The 18,713-nt window shown below is 47.4% G+C and overlaps 1 protein-coding gene and 1 long non-coding RNA gene across 5 annotated transcripts in view; one reads left to right on the top strand and one right to left on the bottom strand.

Moving 5' to 3' along the window:
• Positions 1-16,873, top strand: part of ITPR1 (inositol 1,4,5-trisphosphate receptor type 1) — a 188,037-nt gene extending 171,164 nt beyond the window's left edge. For 3 of the 4 annotated variants that reach the window (XM_085300025.1, XM_085300026.1, XM_085300024.1), the window contains 2 exons: positions 9,173-9,334; positions 15,499-16,873. In XM_085300025.1, the coding sequence (XP_085156151.1) occupies positions 9,173-9,334; positions 15,499-15,585 (249 nt within the window). In that variant the 3' untranslated portion in view covers positions 15,586-16,873. Of the gene's footprint in view, positions 1-9,172; positions 9,335-15,498 lie in introns of those variants that run through there. The other variant, XR_014895240.1, reaches the window with a different exon arrangement.
• A 455-nt stretch (positions 16,874-17,328) lies between these two features.
• LOC146598569 (uncharacterized) overlaps positions 17,329-18,713 on the bottom strand; it is a 12,599-nt gene continuing 11,214 nt past the window's right edge. Inside the window, exon 4 of the long non-coding RNA XR_014895241.1 lies at positions 17,329-17,759. This is a non-coding gene — a long non-coding RNA (uncharacterized LOC146598569). The remainder of the gene's footprint in view (positions 17,760-18,713) is intronic.

Genomic DNA, 18,713 nt, shown 5'->3' with positions numbered 1-18,713 from the left:
ACTTGCATGAATAATGCATGGACCAAAATGTGTTGTGCAGGTGCAACTTCATATAACTGTGTGTTTGGGTGGAGATTTTGCATGAGTCTTGTAGCTGTTGCTTTTGCATTTTCTGAGCCAGTTTTGAACTGAGCTCATGCGGTTGCAAGTGTGCCTGGCCATGCCACGCGGGGCTGTTGCAAGCGTGCTGTAACCRCATGAGCTGGGGAGTAGGAAGTAAGTTGGTGCTTTGCACATCAGTGGTCTGCCACAGCGCAGCACCGGCGTGACTGGCGCAGCGCGGGCTGCTGCCAGCCTCCCCGGCAGCTCTCAGCAGGAGTCTCGGTGCTCCTTGAGACTGATCTGGCAAAGTTTGCTTTGAAACCTCAAAACAATTTCTTTCTGTTGCCTTTTGATACTATAAATATTCATTTGTTCTTTTCTGCCCCAGAAAACCTGAATTGAAAACATTTCAAATGTATTTCTGCATCAGACCTGTTTTTAATACTTAAGTAAGAGTCAGAAGTCCTTTCTTCTGCTTCAGGTGTATTTAGGGATAACTTAGTGCGCAGTTCAGATTTTATTCAAACCTTCTGTTTTTCTTCATCCCATAAACAAAACTAGAATTAAAAAGCTAAAGGAAAGCCTTAAATAGATCACCAATTCCAAAGGTCCAAATTCCCCCGTTGGAAGTGCTGGTATGCTTTGTATATTTGTATAGGGAGTGAGAATTGCTTAATGTCTGCAGCTACCACATGCTCCTCAGAAGTCTGGTTATTTCATGGTTAGATTTAAAAGGGAATTTTTCCCCATGTTTTCAGACTCAAGGTGGCACTCTAACATCTTTGGTAATGACATAGATGGGGCAGCTCTTTTTCCATCGCTGGCTGTGCAGAGCCATTRTTCAATTGAAATATATACACGTTTTTAATAGTTCAGGGTATGAAGCATCATATGCTGTAGATCCTACTGTGATTATAAAATACACCTCAAGTATGTTTCACCTTTGCTCTGACTCCCAACAGAATATCTTTAGAAACCTCTTGGATTTCTGCCTTTTGGCAACAATCAAAATTTGTGTGTGGGGGGGAGGTACAAACATTGCGGAACATCTAGAACAGGATTTAGGGCACTGAAATTATATTCACCATCAACTTGTGAGTTGCCTCCAGTGCTACTTGTACAGTGCTTTAAAGGTGTCTTAAGTACTGTGATATCAAATGAAGTTGTCCACAATTTTTAAATGCCATTTAGTGAATATTCACAAGCTTTAAGAATGATCTTCAAGTTTGATGTTTTCTTATCTAAAAATAATGTGTGCAGAGAGGCAAATTTTAAGGCTACCCACTGCACTGGATGCAGCAAAGCTAAATCTTGCCTATAGAGTATAACCTGTAAGAATCTGATCCAGCATAAAAAGAAATTGTAGCCATGAAAATCAATGATTAATTRCAGTTCTTTAGTGTATTTCTCTTTCTTCATGTATAGAGGCTAATGAAATCAGTGTCAGTGTGCAGAAAGAAGTCAATAATTAAACTTAGAAAACAAGTTGAAAGTTTAAAAGTATTCTGAACACCGTAATCCTCATAAAAATAAGCAACAAAGACCACAGTGATCTGACAAAACCTAATCTGCTGTATCTCAGTGTTCTGGTTTGTAACCATACCTTCCGTAAGTGTTTTCCGGACTTTGGGACAAATAGGGGTCTGTCTTCATTATTTATAATTCTCAGATTTTTTTGTTGAATTTTGTTTGTGGAATTCCCACTTGTTTGTATACTCTAACATGGGAACTGTGCTGCTCTGGTCCCATAGCTACAAGATTTTGGTAGGAGSCCTGGAATTCATCCCCAGCTTTTGCAGTTATAAGTAGGGATACTGTTCCCCTTCATTAGTGAGGCAAACAGGTGCCTGCTGTGATGTCCAGCACCGAATTTGTGAGACATCTTAAGATTCTCAGCTAGGAATTGCTAGAGAAATGCAAGGGGAAAAGTGGAATTGCTGGCTCTGATGTAAAAACTAAGCTTGCGCACACACCCTAGTTGTTCGAGTGAATCATCTGCTGTCTTGAAGTTCTTAGCAGCGTTTCCAAGGTTGATAACTTTATGGATTTTGGGAGATGGCAAACAAGCTTGGTATGAAGCAGATCACCTTCTAAATGTGTTTTTGAATGGTGTCATAATATGTATTTAATAGCACAGAAAGTACCATAAGAAGTGAGGAAACATCTAGTGATACTAGAAATGGCCTTTAATTCTTACTGTTTATAAAGCCTTTCTGATGACCTAACTTCTGTTCATCTAGCTAAATCACTGCAGATGTTCGTTTAAGATAGTGAGGCTTCAAGATGGATCAATGTCTTCTCAAAAGTGTTTATCTGGAAAGTATGCTAATGATGTTACAGAACTGATAGTCCAGTGCATCTCGTGTTTCCCAGGAACAAAGGCATATGGTTTGGTTGCTATATGGCTTTGTAGTCACCAGGGAAGATCAGGTGATGTCTGAATAATACCGAGTGTGTGGGAGGTGGAGGGATCCACTTATCGTGTTGGCTAGACACTGACATCCACACCCAAATGACTAATGTGAACTTGGTGCAACTCCCTATAGATTAATTAATTTAAATGCCTTCTCTACCCATCCTCGCAGGCTTGAGAGTTTGCTCTTAAGTTTTCTGCATTTACCTCCAGTTACTGTGGCAGGCTGGCATATAACAGCCCCCATGGTACAGCTGCCTTGTGAGCATTGGCAAACCTCWGCTACAAACAGCTGTTTGCAGGCATTTGCAGCAGGTAATAAATTTGTGCTCGGAAGCTCGGTACATGGAGAACCGTGTGCACGCTTTCAGCTTTTGTGCACGAGGCGTTGTGCGTGCAGCCGCAGCGTGCTGTCGCTCGCATGGGCGAGTATTTGCATAGACGGCTCTTGCATACGTAACGTGGATTTGCATATCCACCTTCATGGCAGCCTTTGATCTGTGTGTGTAAGAGCCTCACGGCCAAGAGTGATTTTGTGCACACAGATGTGCATGTTAGAAAATAAAGACTTGTTTGGAGAAGTGCTTAATGTGGAGGTTCCTAATTAGTCCATGCCTTTTCTGCAAGTTTTTTGTCTCATGTTGCACCAAGGACACATGTCACATAACCTTTGCTACAGAGCGGAGAGTGAACAGTGTAAGGGATTGCCCAAGCTCACGTGCCCGGATCTAGAGCTCTGACTCCCCAATCTTAAACTGGSTTGTGTCATCAATTGAAAATAAACCTTTCATAAATAGAAGTGATGGTGCAGATACCCTTGCAGAATTTGGAGTGGAAGTGAAGACTTAAAGATTTCTTTCATGCCCTAATTGACTTCTTCCTACAAAGTGGACACTTAACTGTAGTATTGTTTCTGTTTTCAAACTGAGCTAAGTGCCATACCATAGTTGGAAAGTTGTTATTATTTTGAGCATTCGGTGTAGCCCTTGACTTCTGCCAAATCTTAGCCTCCTGGTAAGCAAAGGCCATGTTTCATCAGTCTCGTAGGCTTTTAAAATTGCATTCTTCCAAAAGTGCAAGTTTGACTTAAAAGGAATTCTTAAGGGATTAACTCCCAGCCGTGACCGTCTCTGTGCTCTGCAGCACAGCAGAAGTGCRTAATTCAGAACAGGCATGATGCTCACGTAATAATAATGACTTTGAATGGTTCCTCTTTCCCTAGGCTTTATACTGAGTAAAATTCAATGGGAGATGRCCCAGATGGTGGAGTTAAACCAAAGCACCTCTAGGAATGACAAGTGGCAGGCTGTGACGCTTCCCAAAAGTGTTTTGATAGGAACTTGCTGATTCYGGCACTGGGGAAAGATGTGAATATCACTAAAATCACAAATTGAGGAAAGTATTAGAAACTTGCTTGTCATGTGCAGTTTGAACCTTGAAATCCTGCAGTTTTGGACAAAATCAAATAGAAAAAAATTTTTCATGTCAATACCTAAGAAACTAATTGCAGGTGCTGAAGGCAGAGCAGCCTGCGCAAAGCGCTCACGCACAGTTGTTCAGCTAGACGTTAAGAAACTGCGGCCTCAGCGGTCCTGCTAGGAGCAAATGCTAACGCCAAGCCGGGGAGAGAAGGAGCGCGGAGGAGGGCAGAGTTTGAACGGGAGCTGCTAGTGCTTAATTTGGTGGCAACTGCCAAACAAGCTGCATCTTGAGATACCTTATGGGAGTTAGTTAGCTAATATAATTACAGGGTTAAATAATAGCAAGGGAGAGAAGAGCRAAGAGGTGTTGGCCCCTGGCTGCTGGAAACACTGTGTCATAGGCACTGGTCTGGAGCTCTGGATTTACTTAGCTAAGCTGCTGTTCCACCCTTGGAATAGGAGTTGGGATGCAAAACAGAAGCTGCATGGAGAGAAATGTTGGTCAACCTGATCTGCCCCACACAGCCTTAATCGGCTCTTCCCTGTGGAGGCGCCCGCGGTAGCGTGCTCGCCAGCCCGCTGCAGACAAAAATCCCGTTGCCAACRTCAAGCTCACGTGGTCGAGTATGTGGTTTTCTCCGATAAACCACTCGGGCTGGGTTAAGCTCCGCAGTGAATCCGCATCTGCGGGAGTGAAGGTGTGGTAGGCCCGGGGGTTGCGAGGAGACATCGTCCTTGGAGCTGGATGACGTACGTGACGCCCCAGAAGCCGCTGGAGCCGAGGGGGAGCGCGGGTCGGTGCAGCGTGGCTGCGGGCGCGAGCTCCCTCGCGCGCCGGGRCGGCCGCCTCGCGAGCGCCCAGCAGGGCTCTGCTTTGTGTCCGGGCTTCTCCTCCTCCCTCCCCTGCGCCGGGGCCGTCTGCGCTTCCAGGTCGGGGAATCGCGGCGGCCGCGCGGCCCAGCGAGCAGCCCCGTGGCAGGAGCGGGCCGTCTGCGGGCCGCGCGCTCGCGACGCGGTGGTGCAGCGTCCCCGCGTGCAGTCAAGGGCTTCGCTCGGCCAAGTGAGTCTCTCTCCTTGCCGCCAAGAGCCTGGGAGGGCGGCGCTGGAAGGTCGGTGCCCCGCGACGGCCGCTTTGCACCACGCCAGCTGGGGACCGTGGAGGCTGTTGTGCCGGGGAGGATGAGCCGCCGCAGCCGGGAAGCGGCCCGGGAGCGCCGGCCTGGCTGCGAGGCCCGCGCGCTCCCCGCCGGCGCCCCGGCCCGGGAATGCCGCGGCCGCTCGGAGGCCGCTGGGCTGCCGGCGAACGCGCTGCGCGAGGGGAGGGGGCCGCGCACCGGTGACGGCCCGCGAGCGGCCGCTCGAGCAGCCTTTGCCTTTTTAATCGCTCTGTGCGGCCCGGTCAGCGGAGGCGCGAGCCGTCCCGCTCCGCTCAAAACCGAGCGCCGCTCAGCCACGAGCAGGTTGCAGAGCGCGGGCGGCACTGCCGTTCCTGAAGGAATAAGGAGGTCTGTGAGGCATTCCCGCAGGAGCCACCCGTCTCCGTCACGCTAGGGCAGGTGACGTTCGGTGAGGAAACCGCGCGGCAGACGAGCGAAGCGGCGTTCGGAGCGAGCGCGGGGCCGCGGGGCCCGCTCGGGGCTCGCCGGGTCCCCTCGGGAAACGCCGCCCCCTCCCTGGTCCCGGCMGCTGCCCTGTGAGGGGCCCGGAGCAGCAGGGGAAGCGACCGGGCTTCCGTGTCGCTGCTCTCCTGCCCGAGGACACGGWGGGCGCGAGGGTGTGATGCTACTGGGGGCAGCGTCGTAAAGCCCCGTTTTTCTTAGAGGGGAGAAGCGTGAGTCAGTGTGGGAGGTGAGGTCGAGCTCTGGGCAGGAGCAAAACTTGACTGGGGCTTTTTCCAGGAAATAAAAGGAAGAATCAGGAGCGGTTTCATCTTGCCACAAAGTAGTGCGTAAAGCTTTTCATTTTCAGAGCGCTTTGCACAGCTGCTTATCAGCTGTACGGGCATGATTTTTAGCGATAGGTGACAGGAACTGAACTTTGCTGCTGCCTTCCCTGGGCCGTCTGCGGAGGGCGGCTGGAGGAATTCATTGCTCGCCAAGCGCCGAGCTGTCTCTCGGCAGCCCGTAAATCCGAGGCAGAGGAGCAAGCGGGAGCCAGGAGAGGCGCGGGGCCTTCCCCGGGGCCGGGCCGCCCGGCGGCAGCCTGCTCCTGCGGCTGGCACGGCGCCAATGCAGCTGCTGGCACGTTTCGCGCCGAGGCTGCCGCAGAAACCTTTCTTAGAATAAACTCTTCAGCAGAAGCGGGGCACAGCAAGCACTTCTCAGAATCCATTGCATCTGCATCATGCAACGCAGCTTCCTCTTTTTCTCTTTTTTTTGTTTTTAATTTCCAATCATGGACATTTTAAGAGACTGGTCAACATCGCCCCCATGTCTGAGATTTAATGATATTTGCTTTACAAGAGGGACTTTTCCAACTTTACCTAGAAAAGAGCTAACCCGAAACTCTGCGCCTGTGGTTAGCCAGCTTCCGTCAGTGGCTTTAGTCAGTTCGTCTGCTCGAGCGGAGGAAGCGGCCGCTGTGACGGGAAGAGGGAGCCGGGGGCACAGCGGGATCACGGGCGCCGGCCGGCCGGGGCGCGGGGCTGCCGCTGCCCGGCCCCCTCGGTGCCGTCGGGGAGCCACGGGGCCTCGAGCGCAGGACAGGCGGGCGCCGAGGCGCTCGCCTAGCGCCCAGCAGAAGCGAGAGCCCCTCAGTCACCCGTGAGCAGTGTCTCGGAGCAGGCCGGGGCGCTCGCCRGCGCTCCTGCTCGCTCCCGTTTTACCGCCCGGCTGGAGGCACCGTTACAGTTCGCTTCCAGCGAGCGGACCCCAGGGCACGGGCACTGCGGCCGAGCTCTGCCTTAGCTGTGGTCGTCTCCCGTTTCTCGAGCTGCTTTTTACGGTGCCGCTTTTGCGCAGCAGCAAAGCACGCGGGGACGTGCCGGGCGACCTCCGTCGCGGGCTCTGCGGGTGTGCCGCTGTGCTGCGGCCCCTGCCCGCGAGCTCCCGGGCCRCGCCGGCTCCGGGCTCCGAGTGAGTCACGTCCTGGGTGCACGGGACTTTTATGGAAGCAGCAAGTCTCGTTTCCTTTTCACCAGCCTTCTCCTTTCACAGCCCTTGGTATTCGCACAGCTTATTTTTATTTTCAATCTTTCTGCACTGCCATGAGAATTGGAGAGGCACTTTGTGTTTTTTTTTTCAAGTGAAAGCCAAGATTTCCCATACTCAAGTGACTCCAAGAGCCGGGGCTTTCACAAAACCAGTAAATACGAAACTTCTGACAAACCTGCAGAAGCCGGGGATGCTGCAGTGTTTGCTGGCTTCGCTTCACCACCGTTTGCCCCTTCGCTGCTTGTAACGGCCCAGCTGCAACCCTCCAGCAGCTAACGCAGTTGCTTGTATTGCCAAGTAACATCAGAAAGCTTGTACGGATGGGGGTCTGGGAACCTGCTTGGGGGAAAGTAAAACACTTCCACAGCAAGTAGGCCTGGGCCGAGGGTGGGCAGGAGCTCCGGGCTCTGCACTGTGTCAGCACGAGGACCGACAGCTGCAGGTTAGCCTGGAAAAGTGCATTTTAGTCTAATTACACCTCAGTCTCACTTGCTTAATCTTTGAAGCCGTTTGGCCCRGGGGAGCGTGCCGAGGCCCGGCAGTACTTTCGGTTTGCCCTGCCCGGGCGGGGAGGGGAAGCGCTTTGCGGCGGAGGCACTGGACCGGGGCGGCTGGGCCAGGCGCCCCCCCTCCCCGCTGCGAGCGTCCACCGCCCGTGGGGGAGCACAGGGAGAGGCTGCGTCTTGCTGCCGTTAAGTATTGGTTGTGGGACGGTCTTTCCCTAAAGTCCAAAATATTTTGGCACTTGTCTTGATGAAGGCTGTACGGATTTATTTTTTCCTTTTATTAGCAGAAGCCATCTGCCCAGTGGCCAGCTGAGGAGCAAAGCCTTTCTGGCGGCCGTGCTGCGGCTGTAGGTGGGGACGGGGCTGCTTGGTGCCCTTGTGCCCTGCGCTGCTGAACCCCAGCAGGTCAGAAGCGGCTCAGTTAGGGTCACGCTTATGGCACCTGACGTCCTGTCAACCTTGGCGGAGCAGGCGCAGGTGACGGAGGGGGTGTCCCCGGCCCCCTTCCTGTGCCCTTCTCCGTCTGAGCACACCCAGGCCCTGGGGGGGCGTCTCGGGGGGCCGCAAAGAGCCCGGACGGGAAACGGGCTGGCGGCGAGCCGGAGGTGTCGGCGCGTGCGGCGCGCTCCTCCTCCTCCTCCGGGCTTTCGCCTCCGAACCCCTGTCTGGGCTTCGTGTCATGGGCACACGGTGTGCGTGAGCCTGCAGGCGTACGCGAACAAAAGGCAGCATGTGCCCACCGAAGTTCCTGGCCACAGCCTCAGCGTGGACTTTCAGCTCCCTTGTGTGCTCAGCTGCAGCGGTTCAGGAGAGTCCTCCATTCGGGACTGTGGCAGCTGGTCAGAATACCTTTCTTTTCTTTCTTTCTTTTTTTTTTTCCCCCTCCCTGAAAGGAAAATACTTCAACTTACAAAAATATTTGGTTGGAAYATGGTTTCTTTTTCATTCAAAAGCACAGCCAGATTTGACTCAAAAAGTCAAACCAACTTTGTTAGCCGAAAATCTTCAACAAATACAAGTGGAAAGACTTTGGAAGTTGAGATTGCRCCTTGCATGTTCAACTTTAACATTGTTGTTAAATGGAGTGTTCTTTAACAAAACCAGGATGTATATACAGTTTCTTACACTGGGTTTTTGAAATATTTGATCATTTTTTCTTGTGAAGTATGTTGGAATTAAACCTTCCATTTTTAACATTCAGTCACAGTTGTTAAAGAAAAAGCAAATTTATTGACAAGGTCATCCCAAGCTGTATACCATCTGATTCTGTGCACCACATTTCTAGCACTGGAAAATGCTTATAAAGACWTAAAATCTGGGCTATTTTATTGTCCAGTGTTCATGTATTACACTGAAACATGTCTTTTTAAAAAAAGAAAAAAGAGATGGCTGGAGAGAATGAGTTGCTAGGAAAGGAAAAGCCAACAATAAGAAGCCTTAATTTTCTGCAGTTACGTCTGAAATGCCTCATTGCCTCTAGTGGGCAATTTTGCAAACTTTCCAGTAAGATGCAAATAAAACTACCGCAAAGCTTGTGTAGCTGAAGAATGTCCCAGTGTAGCATTAAAGATTACTCTGCATTCGCATACAGGTTTTTCTCTGGCAAACGCTAATTACTGACATGTGTCTGCTTTTCAGGAGAGAAACCTTGACTGGTTCCCCCGAATGCGAGCCATGTCGCTGGTGAGCAGTGACTCGGAAGGAGAGCAGAATGAGCTGAGGAACTTGCAGGAGAAGTTAGAGTCCACCATGAAGCTCGTGACCAATCTCTCTGGCCAGCTCTCAGAGCTGAAAGATCAGGTAAGGGCACTGTGCCTGGGAGCGTGCCGTCACGTACTGACACTGGGCAGCACAAAGTTCTTTCAAGCCCATTTTACAAACTGGTGCTTTATAGCTTCATGGATCCTGCAAACAATGCAAAGAACTTCTCTAAAGTAGCTAATTCCTAGGGGAGAAGAAAGTCAGCAAACAAAACATCTTTCCAGAGCCCAGCACCTGACCTGCCTGTCTAATGCCAACTGAACCAAAATACTGCAAATTGGCCACCTCTTGAATGCAAAACTTGCATTAAAAAATCAAAGTTGAAGTTAACATAAGTCATAATTGGTAGGGGAGCTTGTGGAGGTATATATTTGGGGGCTTGGTACAGCTTTTTTAACCTTAGCACTGTCATATAGATCAGAGGATGTGATATTGATAAAGTGTCATATTGCTGCATGGACCTCAAAACCCACTGAAAGACTGGGTAAATATGTGAGCAGTTAGCTTGCACTGATCTCCTCTGTGCTAGAGCTACCCTGTTTGCTAATGCAGGTACGATTTTGCTGTTCTCACACTTTTGATTGCAGCACAGACATACCCACAGAAATACTTTGCATTGCATTGTGCATTGCTTCTGCTTAAATGTGCGCTGGGGAGACAAAGCTCTGGGTTGGGTGGGTTTTCTTGGTTTTGTTTAAATGCAGCAGGTTTTGCTGCAGTAAGATCTTGAGGACTCATGTTAACTTTGTTTTAGTCCAGCTCCTTCCTGGATCAGGAAGGATCCAGGAAAAATGTTTGAAGCATTTAAGGTTGTACTTCTCATAGAAACATTATTCTTTTCCAGGAGAGGTTGGTGAAGGTCCATATACTTATGATATATGAAGGTTCATATTTTCTCCAATAGCAGACCAGAAAATTGCCATTTGAGAATTATTAACTGTAGTAGTTTATCACTCCTTGTACTTAATATGTTTAATTGAAAGCTTGTACATGGCAGAGTCCCCTGAAGAAATGTCATCTTCGTAGAGAAATGTTTATGCCATGTTATTGCTGTGTATCGAAGGACTGGAGGTTGTGCTCATCTGTACAGCATGTGCAGAGTCAGGGCACCCAAAACCCCCAAAAGGGAGCCTGGCAACTGCTTCTGGCTGCTGTACACCCACCTCGCACTGGCTTTTCTAGGGGCAATCTGCCTCTGAAGAGCAGCTCAGTAACTGTCCCCAGCTACTCATTCTTAGCTCCCCATTTCCCATTTTTCTCCTACGTAGGTGAACACAGCTCAAAAGGATTAATTACGGGTTTTGTACAGATAAAATGTCTCTCTCCAGACATTTCATTGGGTTCAGCCAAAAAAAAAAAAAAAAAAAAAAACAGCAAACAGCACTTTGCTCAGGACAGCAGCTGGTGCTGTGCCGAGTCCCACGGTTTGGCCTGGGCTCCAGGGGCTCTTTGGGATTGTTCCTACCCCAACCCCAGCAAGGGGACTGTGAAAGCACCCAGGCCCTGGGCTGTGTTGCCTGCAGCCTGACTGGAGGTAAAGGGAAAGATGTTGCTGCCTGCCCTGCCAGCTGTTTGTGGCAGTAAAGTGACTAACTGCATATCTTTATGGATTAATAACCTCAGCCAGATGGTTCAATTAGTTAAGTTTATATAGATAGCTGTCGGTTTCATCCAGGGGGCTGACTTGCATGCTGAGGTATCTCCGGCAGCTGGGGGAATTGCACGGGCAGAAGTGCTCGATGGATTTGGTCGCTGTCTTTTCAGCATATGATCTGCCTACTGCAGAATAGCTGGCACAACTGCCTTCAATACTAACCCGATTCCTGCTTCCCATCTCTACTCTCCTTTGACCTGTTTTCTGTGTAGGCGAGTTAGTTTTATRAAGAAATTAGTCTTCAGAAGATGGTATTGACTGAGATCCTGGTTTTCTGGCTTCTGATCATGCTCTGCTTTTCTGATAGACTTGGGCCCTCTTACCCAGTACCCTGTGGAACACAGGAACTGATTAGAAGTGTAGGACTGAGAGCAAAAAAAGTCTTGCTGCTGTTGGCTGTAATTGATTTTCAGATCCTGTGCCATGGACTCTTGCTTCAGTTGCTTTAGAGAGCTGAGAGTAGAAGCAGTTGCTCCTTCATCTGTGCTTTAATACTTGCAGTGTAGCATTTTTTGCCATTTTGCCTGGAAACAATTATCTTAGAACATGTCTTGCATCTTCCTGTTAAAGGGTCTGACTCAAAAGTGGTCTGCAGTCAACAGGAGTCTTTCCATCGACTCAAGCCAGCCTTGGATCAGAGCGCATTTATTTCTAAAGCTTGCAGTTGCCAGCTGACCAAGCACTGAAAAACCCTCTCCCTCTCTGTGAAAATAAGAATGAAGGGTTAGCTTTTAGAGAGCTATTGACTGTAAAAGCAAAAGAGGAAACCAGCTTCATTAACGTTGTGATAGCTTTTAGGAATTCCCCTAAGTACCRTTATTGAGAGAACCCTGCTTAAGTTGTAGGATGCTCCAGTTATGTGACAAAACCAGTATATCCCTCCTCCTGATCAGGAACTGTCTCCWGGAAAACAAACTAACTCAGGTAACCTGTGTTTAACTTGCAACTAAATAAAGGGCAAGCCTCCCTTTCACATATATTTCAAGCTTGTTAGATTTCTCAAGACTGTAATTGTTTAAAAAATGGCATTCAGCATGCCCACTTTCAAAAAAAGAAAAAAAGAAAGAAAAGAAAAAAAAAGAAATCCACCAAGAGGCATTAAAATCTTGATCAGTTTGGTGCAAAACAATTACAACATAATTGTCTGCAGCAGCAGGGGATTAGATGTAATCGCCCAGAAGTCCTTTCCAGTGCCATGTCCCAATGTCAGTAAGTACGATGCATTTGTAATAGAAGTTGGCTTGTCTTTCAAGACGAACCTCTCTCATCAGCTGGGGACCCTTAACCTCCCTAACCACAACCTTGACTCATTACTGGAACTGTCGCCCGGGTTTCCTTTATTCGAGCAGCCTGGCGAGCGGCAAAGCAGGCAAACGCCGGCAGGTCGCGTACGGCATGTTTTTGTGTGTATAATCAGTATCCTGATCATGCATTTGGCACGTGCATGGCACTCATTTTTGGAGCTAATTCCAACTCACAAGTAACCTTTGAATCTAGGCAGAGTGCATAGGTGTAATTATATGCGACTATCTGAGATTCCAGCTCAACTCAGTTGAACTTCAGGCCCCTTGGTTTTGTTTATGTTTTCTTCAATCTTTTCAACATTACTTACCTGCCATCAGGCCCCTCCTCTAGCAGACAGCTTCCCTGCAAAACRTTGTGCATAGTTTTTATTGTCTGTTAGGCCCAGGTATAGTTACTACAACTATCAAGCTCTTGTGAGAGATTCACTCTGCTTAAATGTAACAGATTAAAATTGTTCCATCTTAYAGGCCTGTGCCTTCTCCACAAAAATTGTAAGTCTCAGTATTAATAACATTCTGCATTTATGTTGCATTTATCTCTCAACTTCAGTTGTTTTTTTCTTCCCCTTTTAAAAAGGCAAATCTCCTTGTAAGTCTCCTGCATCAGAATGCACATCACTTTTTTCTAAGCAATGTGAAAAATACCTATTACAGTCTCTTCATTGTTCTCTTCCCTTTTTTTTCTTGTGTGTCTTCTGAAAAAGTGTTAGCTGTGTGAAATCATGGCTCTTAATTTGTTCAGAAATACTGATGCATGTAAACAGGCATTCTTTAAATGAAGTGTGTCTCTTTACATTTCCAATTTTGGGGTTATCTTAAAAACAGAGGGGGGGAAGACGTCCCAGCTGATTCAGCAGAGCAGTAGCTTTTATGATGAGTGATCAGAACAGCAGAGAGATGCAAAGACTCCTCTCTTCCTGTTATCTGCTCCCCTTTGTTGGTGAATCTCTGCAAAGCTTTTTGAAAACAGACTTCCAAAAGTGCTTTAAAGGAGAACGTGAGGTATGACCTAGCCTTGTGAGACCATGGTAACTTTCTTAACAAGTAACATAATAGTTCTGCCTCCCCTTCAGTGAGATGTTGACAAGACACCTAGTTGTAATCCAGTGTAATTATGGTTTCAAGAGGAATACTGGGTTTCAGTGCTTTCCCTGGAGCTTAAATGAGCATAATAATATGTACCTATTGCACTTAAGTGAGCAACGTTAGTTGTGTGTACAGTGCTGCACGGTCYGTGGTGGATTAAGGACACTTTGAAAGTTTGTCCAGAATTATCTGTTTTGACCAGCTCATCTTCCTACATGAACTCCAGCGAAGTTTGACACCACTAGTGACTGGCCTCCAGCTTGACTTTGTGCCCTGATCGCAACCCTCTGAGCCCGGCAGCTTGGCCAGGTTTCAGTGCACCTCACTCTGCTTTTCTAGCCTGTACTTCATCTGCTTGTCTGTGAAGCTGTTACAGGAGACAGCCCCAAAGCCTTGCTAAAGACAAGATGAGCAACACCCACTGCTCTCCCCTTGTCCACGAAGCAGTTACCTCATTGTAAAAGGCTATCAGGTTGGCCCGGCACAATTTCCTCTTTATAAATCCATGCTGACTCCTCCTAATCACGTGCCTGTCCTTCACATGCCTGGAAATAGTAGCCAGGATTGGTTGCTCCATCGSCTTCCCGGGGATCGAGGTGAGGCTGACAGGCCTGTGTTCCCCAAATCCTCCTCCTTGCCCGCCTTGAAGACAGGGGTGACACTTGCTGTCTTGCAGGCCTCAGGAACCTTCCCCCATCACCATGACCTTTCAGAGATCGAGGGTGGCCTGCACTGATGTGGGCTGCTCCCTCAGCACCTGCCCTTGTATCCCACACCAGGAAAGGGGAATTCCTTCACCATCTCTCTAATCCTAGTTTTTTGTGCAAATACATGCAGGTGTGGGTGTTACACAGGAACGCRTGCAGGTGTGCTGCCAGAACCCCCTACTTCCCACTTCTCCAAAGCTCCTCAGGGGACTTGGGCTACCCTGGCAGATGCAGGGCAGCTAGGTTCAGTTCTGCCAGTTCCTTTTCATCAGACATGGTGCGTCGAGCCTGAAGGAAGAAGCRATGGAGGCAGAACATGCCTGCGGCTGTTTGTGGGGCATCAAAGTCCTGCCCAGGCAACATGCGATGACACGGTCTTGTGCCGGGTCTTTGACACAGGCACCGCACAAGGTGGGGGCTCGCTCAGGCCCTTGGTGTCGGAGGAGGAGGGTTGTCYGGTGTTAGCCCAGAGCTGCAGGCTCTTCCCTTGCCTCGGTGCCCAACCTGATCAGTCTGTGAGCCGYTCCAGGAGCAGGTTTGGAGGTGCCACCTCCTGCATCTCTCCTTGGCTGCTGCTGCAAACCTCCCCAGGTATCAGCTCCTCAGACTGAGGCGTAGGCACCAAAGTGATCCGGGGGAAACACTTGTGCAGTGATTTGATTGTATGCTGATGGAAATCACGAATGTGCTAGAGTTGTGTATTATATGGGATTTGGTTTATGTAAGTTTTCAAATCTTCGGAAGTTTTAACAAGGAGGGGAGCAGAGAAAGGGATGGATTACGGTTATTTTTCAATACCACAGTAAATATATATATGTGTATATATATATATATATTCATTTTGGGATGGTGGTGGCACTAACATTTTATCTGATAGAAAGTATTGACAAAGATTTGCCTTTCTGGCTAYGGTTACAGAAAGTAGTTGATCTTACATCACTGCTTTGCTCTTTGGCTTTGGCAAATCAAGAGCAATGATTGCTGCCTTCTGATGAAAGAGTTGGAGCATTCCAGTATATTCCAGCAAAAAAAAAAAAAAAAAAAAAAAAAAAAAAGGGTATTCCCAGCTTGACTTGAAGGCTCTCCCTTTTTTTCCCCCCTTTAGTTGGTTTTGTACGTTGGATGAGCTACAAAGAATTTTTAACGGGAAGTTTCTGCAAGCTACTTATCTATATTAATTCAAGTCAGCCATTTGGTTCTCATGATCTATTTTCTTGCAAAACAGTAGCTGGTCACACGAGCAAGTTCATAGATTTCCCTGTTGAGTTCACAAAACAAGTTTGTAGTTGCCTTTTTAATCTATTAGTATTTGGCAGAGCAGACAGAAGAGCATTATTTGTAGAAAGTGGATTTCAGAATAAACCCTAACCACAAAATGCAGCGACGGTTCATTCTGCAAGCTGACGTACAGGAAGCGTCTAGGCCTAATGAGCAAACTTTTTAATTTTCCAGATGACAGAACAGAGGAAGCAGAAACAGCGTATTGGTCTCCTAGGACACCCTCCTCCCATGAATGTGAACCCACAGCAACCAGCATAAATCCGAAGGGTCACTTATCCCTCTTGCAAGAATACGAATAATGCTAAACGAGTTCAGATTCAACCGCTAAGGCTGCTTCTGTGTATGTTTAGTTCATTTTGTAAATAACATGTTTTTATACTATATGTATATGACTGCTACTATATAAAGTTTTGGGCATATGTATTGTAATTAGAACTGTTGGCACACGATGGAGGTTATACTTGTGCCAAAACTATCAAAATTGCCTTTTTATTGGAAGGACTAAAGAGAGCACCTGAATTGCACTTGAAAAGAATATTTGACTATGTGACATGTATTTTGTATTTAAAAAAAATAGAATAGCTAGTATTTATGTTTTTATACAATTGTGCAATATGAATTATGCAATCACAATATATTTGTAACTCCTAAATGTCCTAAAGGGAGTGCACATCTTTGAATATGGTGTGTTAGTACAATGTAATAAATGGTATGAAATTACAGGTGTAAATGAGGCTGCTGCAAAATAGTGTTACTGGTGATTTTTCATACCCCTGGACATTTTTGTACCATGTGTGTAAATATCCTGCAATGCCATATCTGTTGCCTCTTCCTCCCAGAGATAACTCTGGGAATTCATGAGCTGTTAAATTAGTATCAATTAAGCAAAACATTACTTTGAAGTGTCCAAATCAGGAAAGCAGGAGGTATTTTTCAAGTGTTTTCTTCAAAGTAGTGAGGCTAGAAGAGCTCAGATACCAGGTTTTTTAAACGGTAAATTTTCTTAAAGGGAACTTTTTATGCAAAATAAAAGTTTGGGATGAGTATGCACTACTGGTGAATCAGCGCAGTCTCCTACTGGCATTTTGTGCCGTGACACTTAAAAACCTATACCGAGGCTGTCCAGGTTTCGCATTCTCAGTGTAGACTCCTTCCTTTTATTTTTTCATTAGAGACCTATGTGCCTGCTAATGTTTGAACAAACAGGCGTTGCACCAATTGAAATATGAACTATCCCATTAGGACTGTAGTTTGAGCACTGATATATGTAATACTTGTGAGAGAGCCAGTTGTTTGGAGATTTTGTCCCATCCCTTTCTTTCCCTCTCCATTTGGTCACTGTTTCTTTGCTTTCTGCTTCCAGAGAGTATGAGAGAAAGCTCTTCCTCCCCTTCCCCCTCCAATTCATTGCATAGTTTTATACATGGACCTCATTTTACAAAAGCTAATTTCTCTGCAATACTGTCTACAAAATAAAAAAGCTACAGAGCTATTAAAATTTGTAAATGCATAAATATAGGTATTTAAATAAATGATGCAAAATGTATGGTGAGAGGCTACTGGTGGTTTGTCCCCCCCTCCAAGACCGTGTGCTGCTGTTTCTTGTCGCACTTGCTGTTCTCTCTTTACTAGACTTGCCTCGCGCCCAGGAAAGCGGTGCCCGCTGGCGGCCGGGGGACTCCTGCAGGTAAGGCTCTCGCTCTTCCCACCACAGAAACGAGCGAGTGGGCAAGAGGTTGGTCTGTTAATAACAGAGCAAGTAATTCCTCCTCTGATAGAGGAGAGCCCTGGTGCCCCCGGAGCGCTCTGCAGGTTTTGATGCTCCAGACGTTCTGCGTATTTTAGGCTTGCCATCCTATGTGAGAGTTTAAAACTGCTCTAGTGTGAAGTACTGAGTGCTCGGGAGTGTTTGCTGATTATTTGTATTGAGTTAAGATGTAGCAGGAACTACCTGGTACCATTAATCATTTTTAATCTGATAAATGTGTACAACTGTCTGAACAGGGTGGGTCTCGCTACTGTAGGTCATCACAAAATGTCAAATCGACTACATCCACAGGGGGAACGGAATCCGGGCTAAGCTTGTGCCGGGGATCTCAGGGTGGTTTTGCGATTTCCTAATCACACGAGGTTTCCATAACGTGTCCTGGTAAATCAGTCTTCCTCACCTCTCCAGCCGCTGGCTCCTAGCAAGGTTTGCATAGGAAACGTGACAGATGTGACTGCTGTCAAGAGTTGTGCAATAAAAGGAGCAGGATTTCATTTTCTCTGAACAGCGGAGACACGTCTGACTCATTTCTTCCCTTCATTCCATTCGGGAATAAACAGACATTCACGGCTCTGCCAGCCTCCTGGTTTCTCTCCAGTCAGGTGAGAGGGAGGAGGTTCTGCATGGTGGTAATGGATGAAGGCAGGAGCTTCAAGAAGGCCACCTGTACAAGGTGCAGATACACAATACTGCTCAGCCTTTGCCTAAAGAAGGCAAAATACGGGGGCCTTCAGTGGGAAGTACAAACCCTGATCTGTGTGAAAATCAGCCTTACACTGTTTTACTGATGTTTTCACATGTGGTTGCCATTTCCCAGTGGATGTGGTGAGATGCAAAAAGTGATACTTTTCTTTTCTCCTGTGATACAGCTGCGAACACCATGATTGAAGTGAAGCAAAACCACCTCCTTGAACCGTGTGGACAAGGCGAGTTTGCCGAGTGGCTGAGAGAGGGTTAATGTGGTCAGTTCTTTCCCTTCCCTGCTGAGTGTCTTGGGTGTAGTCTGTAATAACTTCTGGGGAAGAGGAAGGCTGCTCTCTCTTTCCTCCCATCCGTCAACAAACACATGCCATTCTCTTCTGGAAACTTGTTACTACAGTGAAACAACATGCGTAACAGCTCCTAGGTATTTCACTTTTTTCTTGCTTTATTTGTTTCTTAAGGCCACCAACAGTTTGTATTCTCTGCCTCTGCCCCCTAAAATTCCTTCGTCACGCTTAACTGTTTGGTAACATTTGTTTCTGTAAATGCTAGAAGTGTTGTTGCTTTACAGTGCAATTTGTCATTCTGCTCTTGTGCCTGTCTCCTCAACAGCCCCCTGAATCGGCTAGTGAAGTCAGCTTGGTCCTTTAGTCCTTTTTGATTCCCTCCCCGCCTTCTTGGCTTGCTTTGTCGTGGCTGTGACAGGACAGGAATGGAGAAACCCTCTCGTGCTTTGTAGAGTTTTTGACCCTGCAACTGCTGAAGTTAATGCTTGCGTAAGGGATTTCCAATTTTGACTGAGAGCCTGTGCACTACGTCAGTTGTAATAGGTCTCAAGGAAGCTATATGAGGAATCTGTATTTAAATGCCACATTTATTTTCTACAGAAGCTGCATAGCTCTTGAAGTAAAAAAAA

Source organism: Rhea americana, unplaced genomic scaffold (assembly GCF_003343005.1).
Source record: "Rhea americana isolate MKP2758 unplaced genomic scaffold, rheAme1 scaffold_16, whole genome shotgun sequence".
Taxonomy (NCBI): Eukaryota; Metazoa; Chordata; class Aves; order Rheiformes; family Rheidae; genus Rhea; species Rhea americana.
This window is presented reverse-complemented; position numbering and strand designations above follow the sequence as displayed.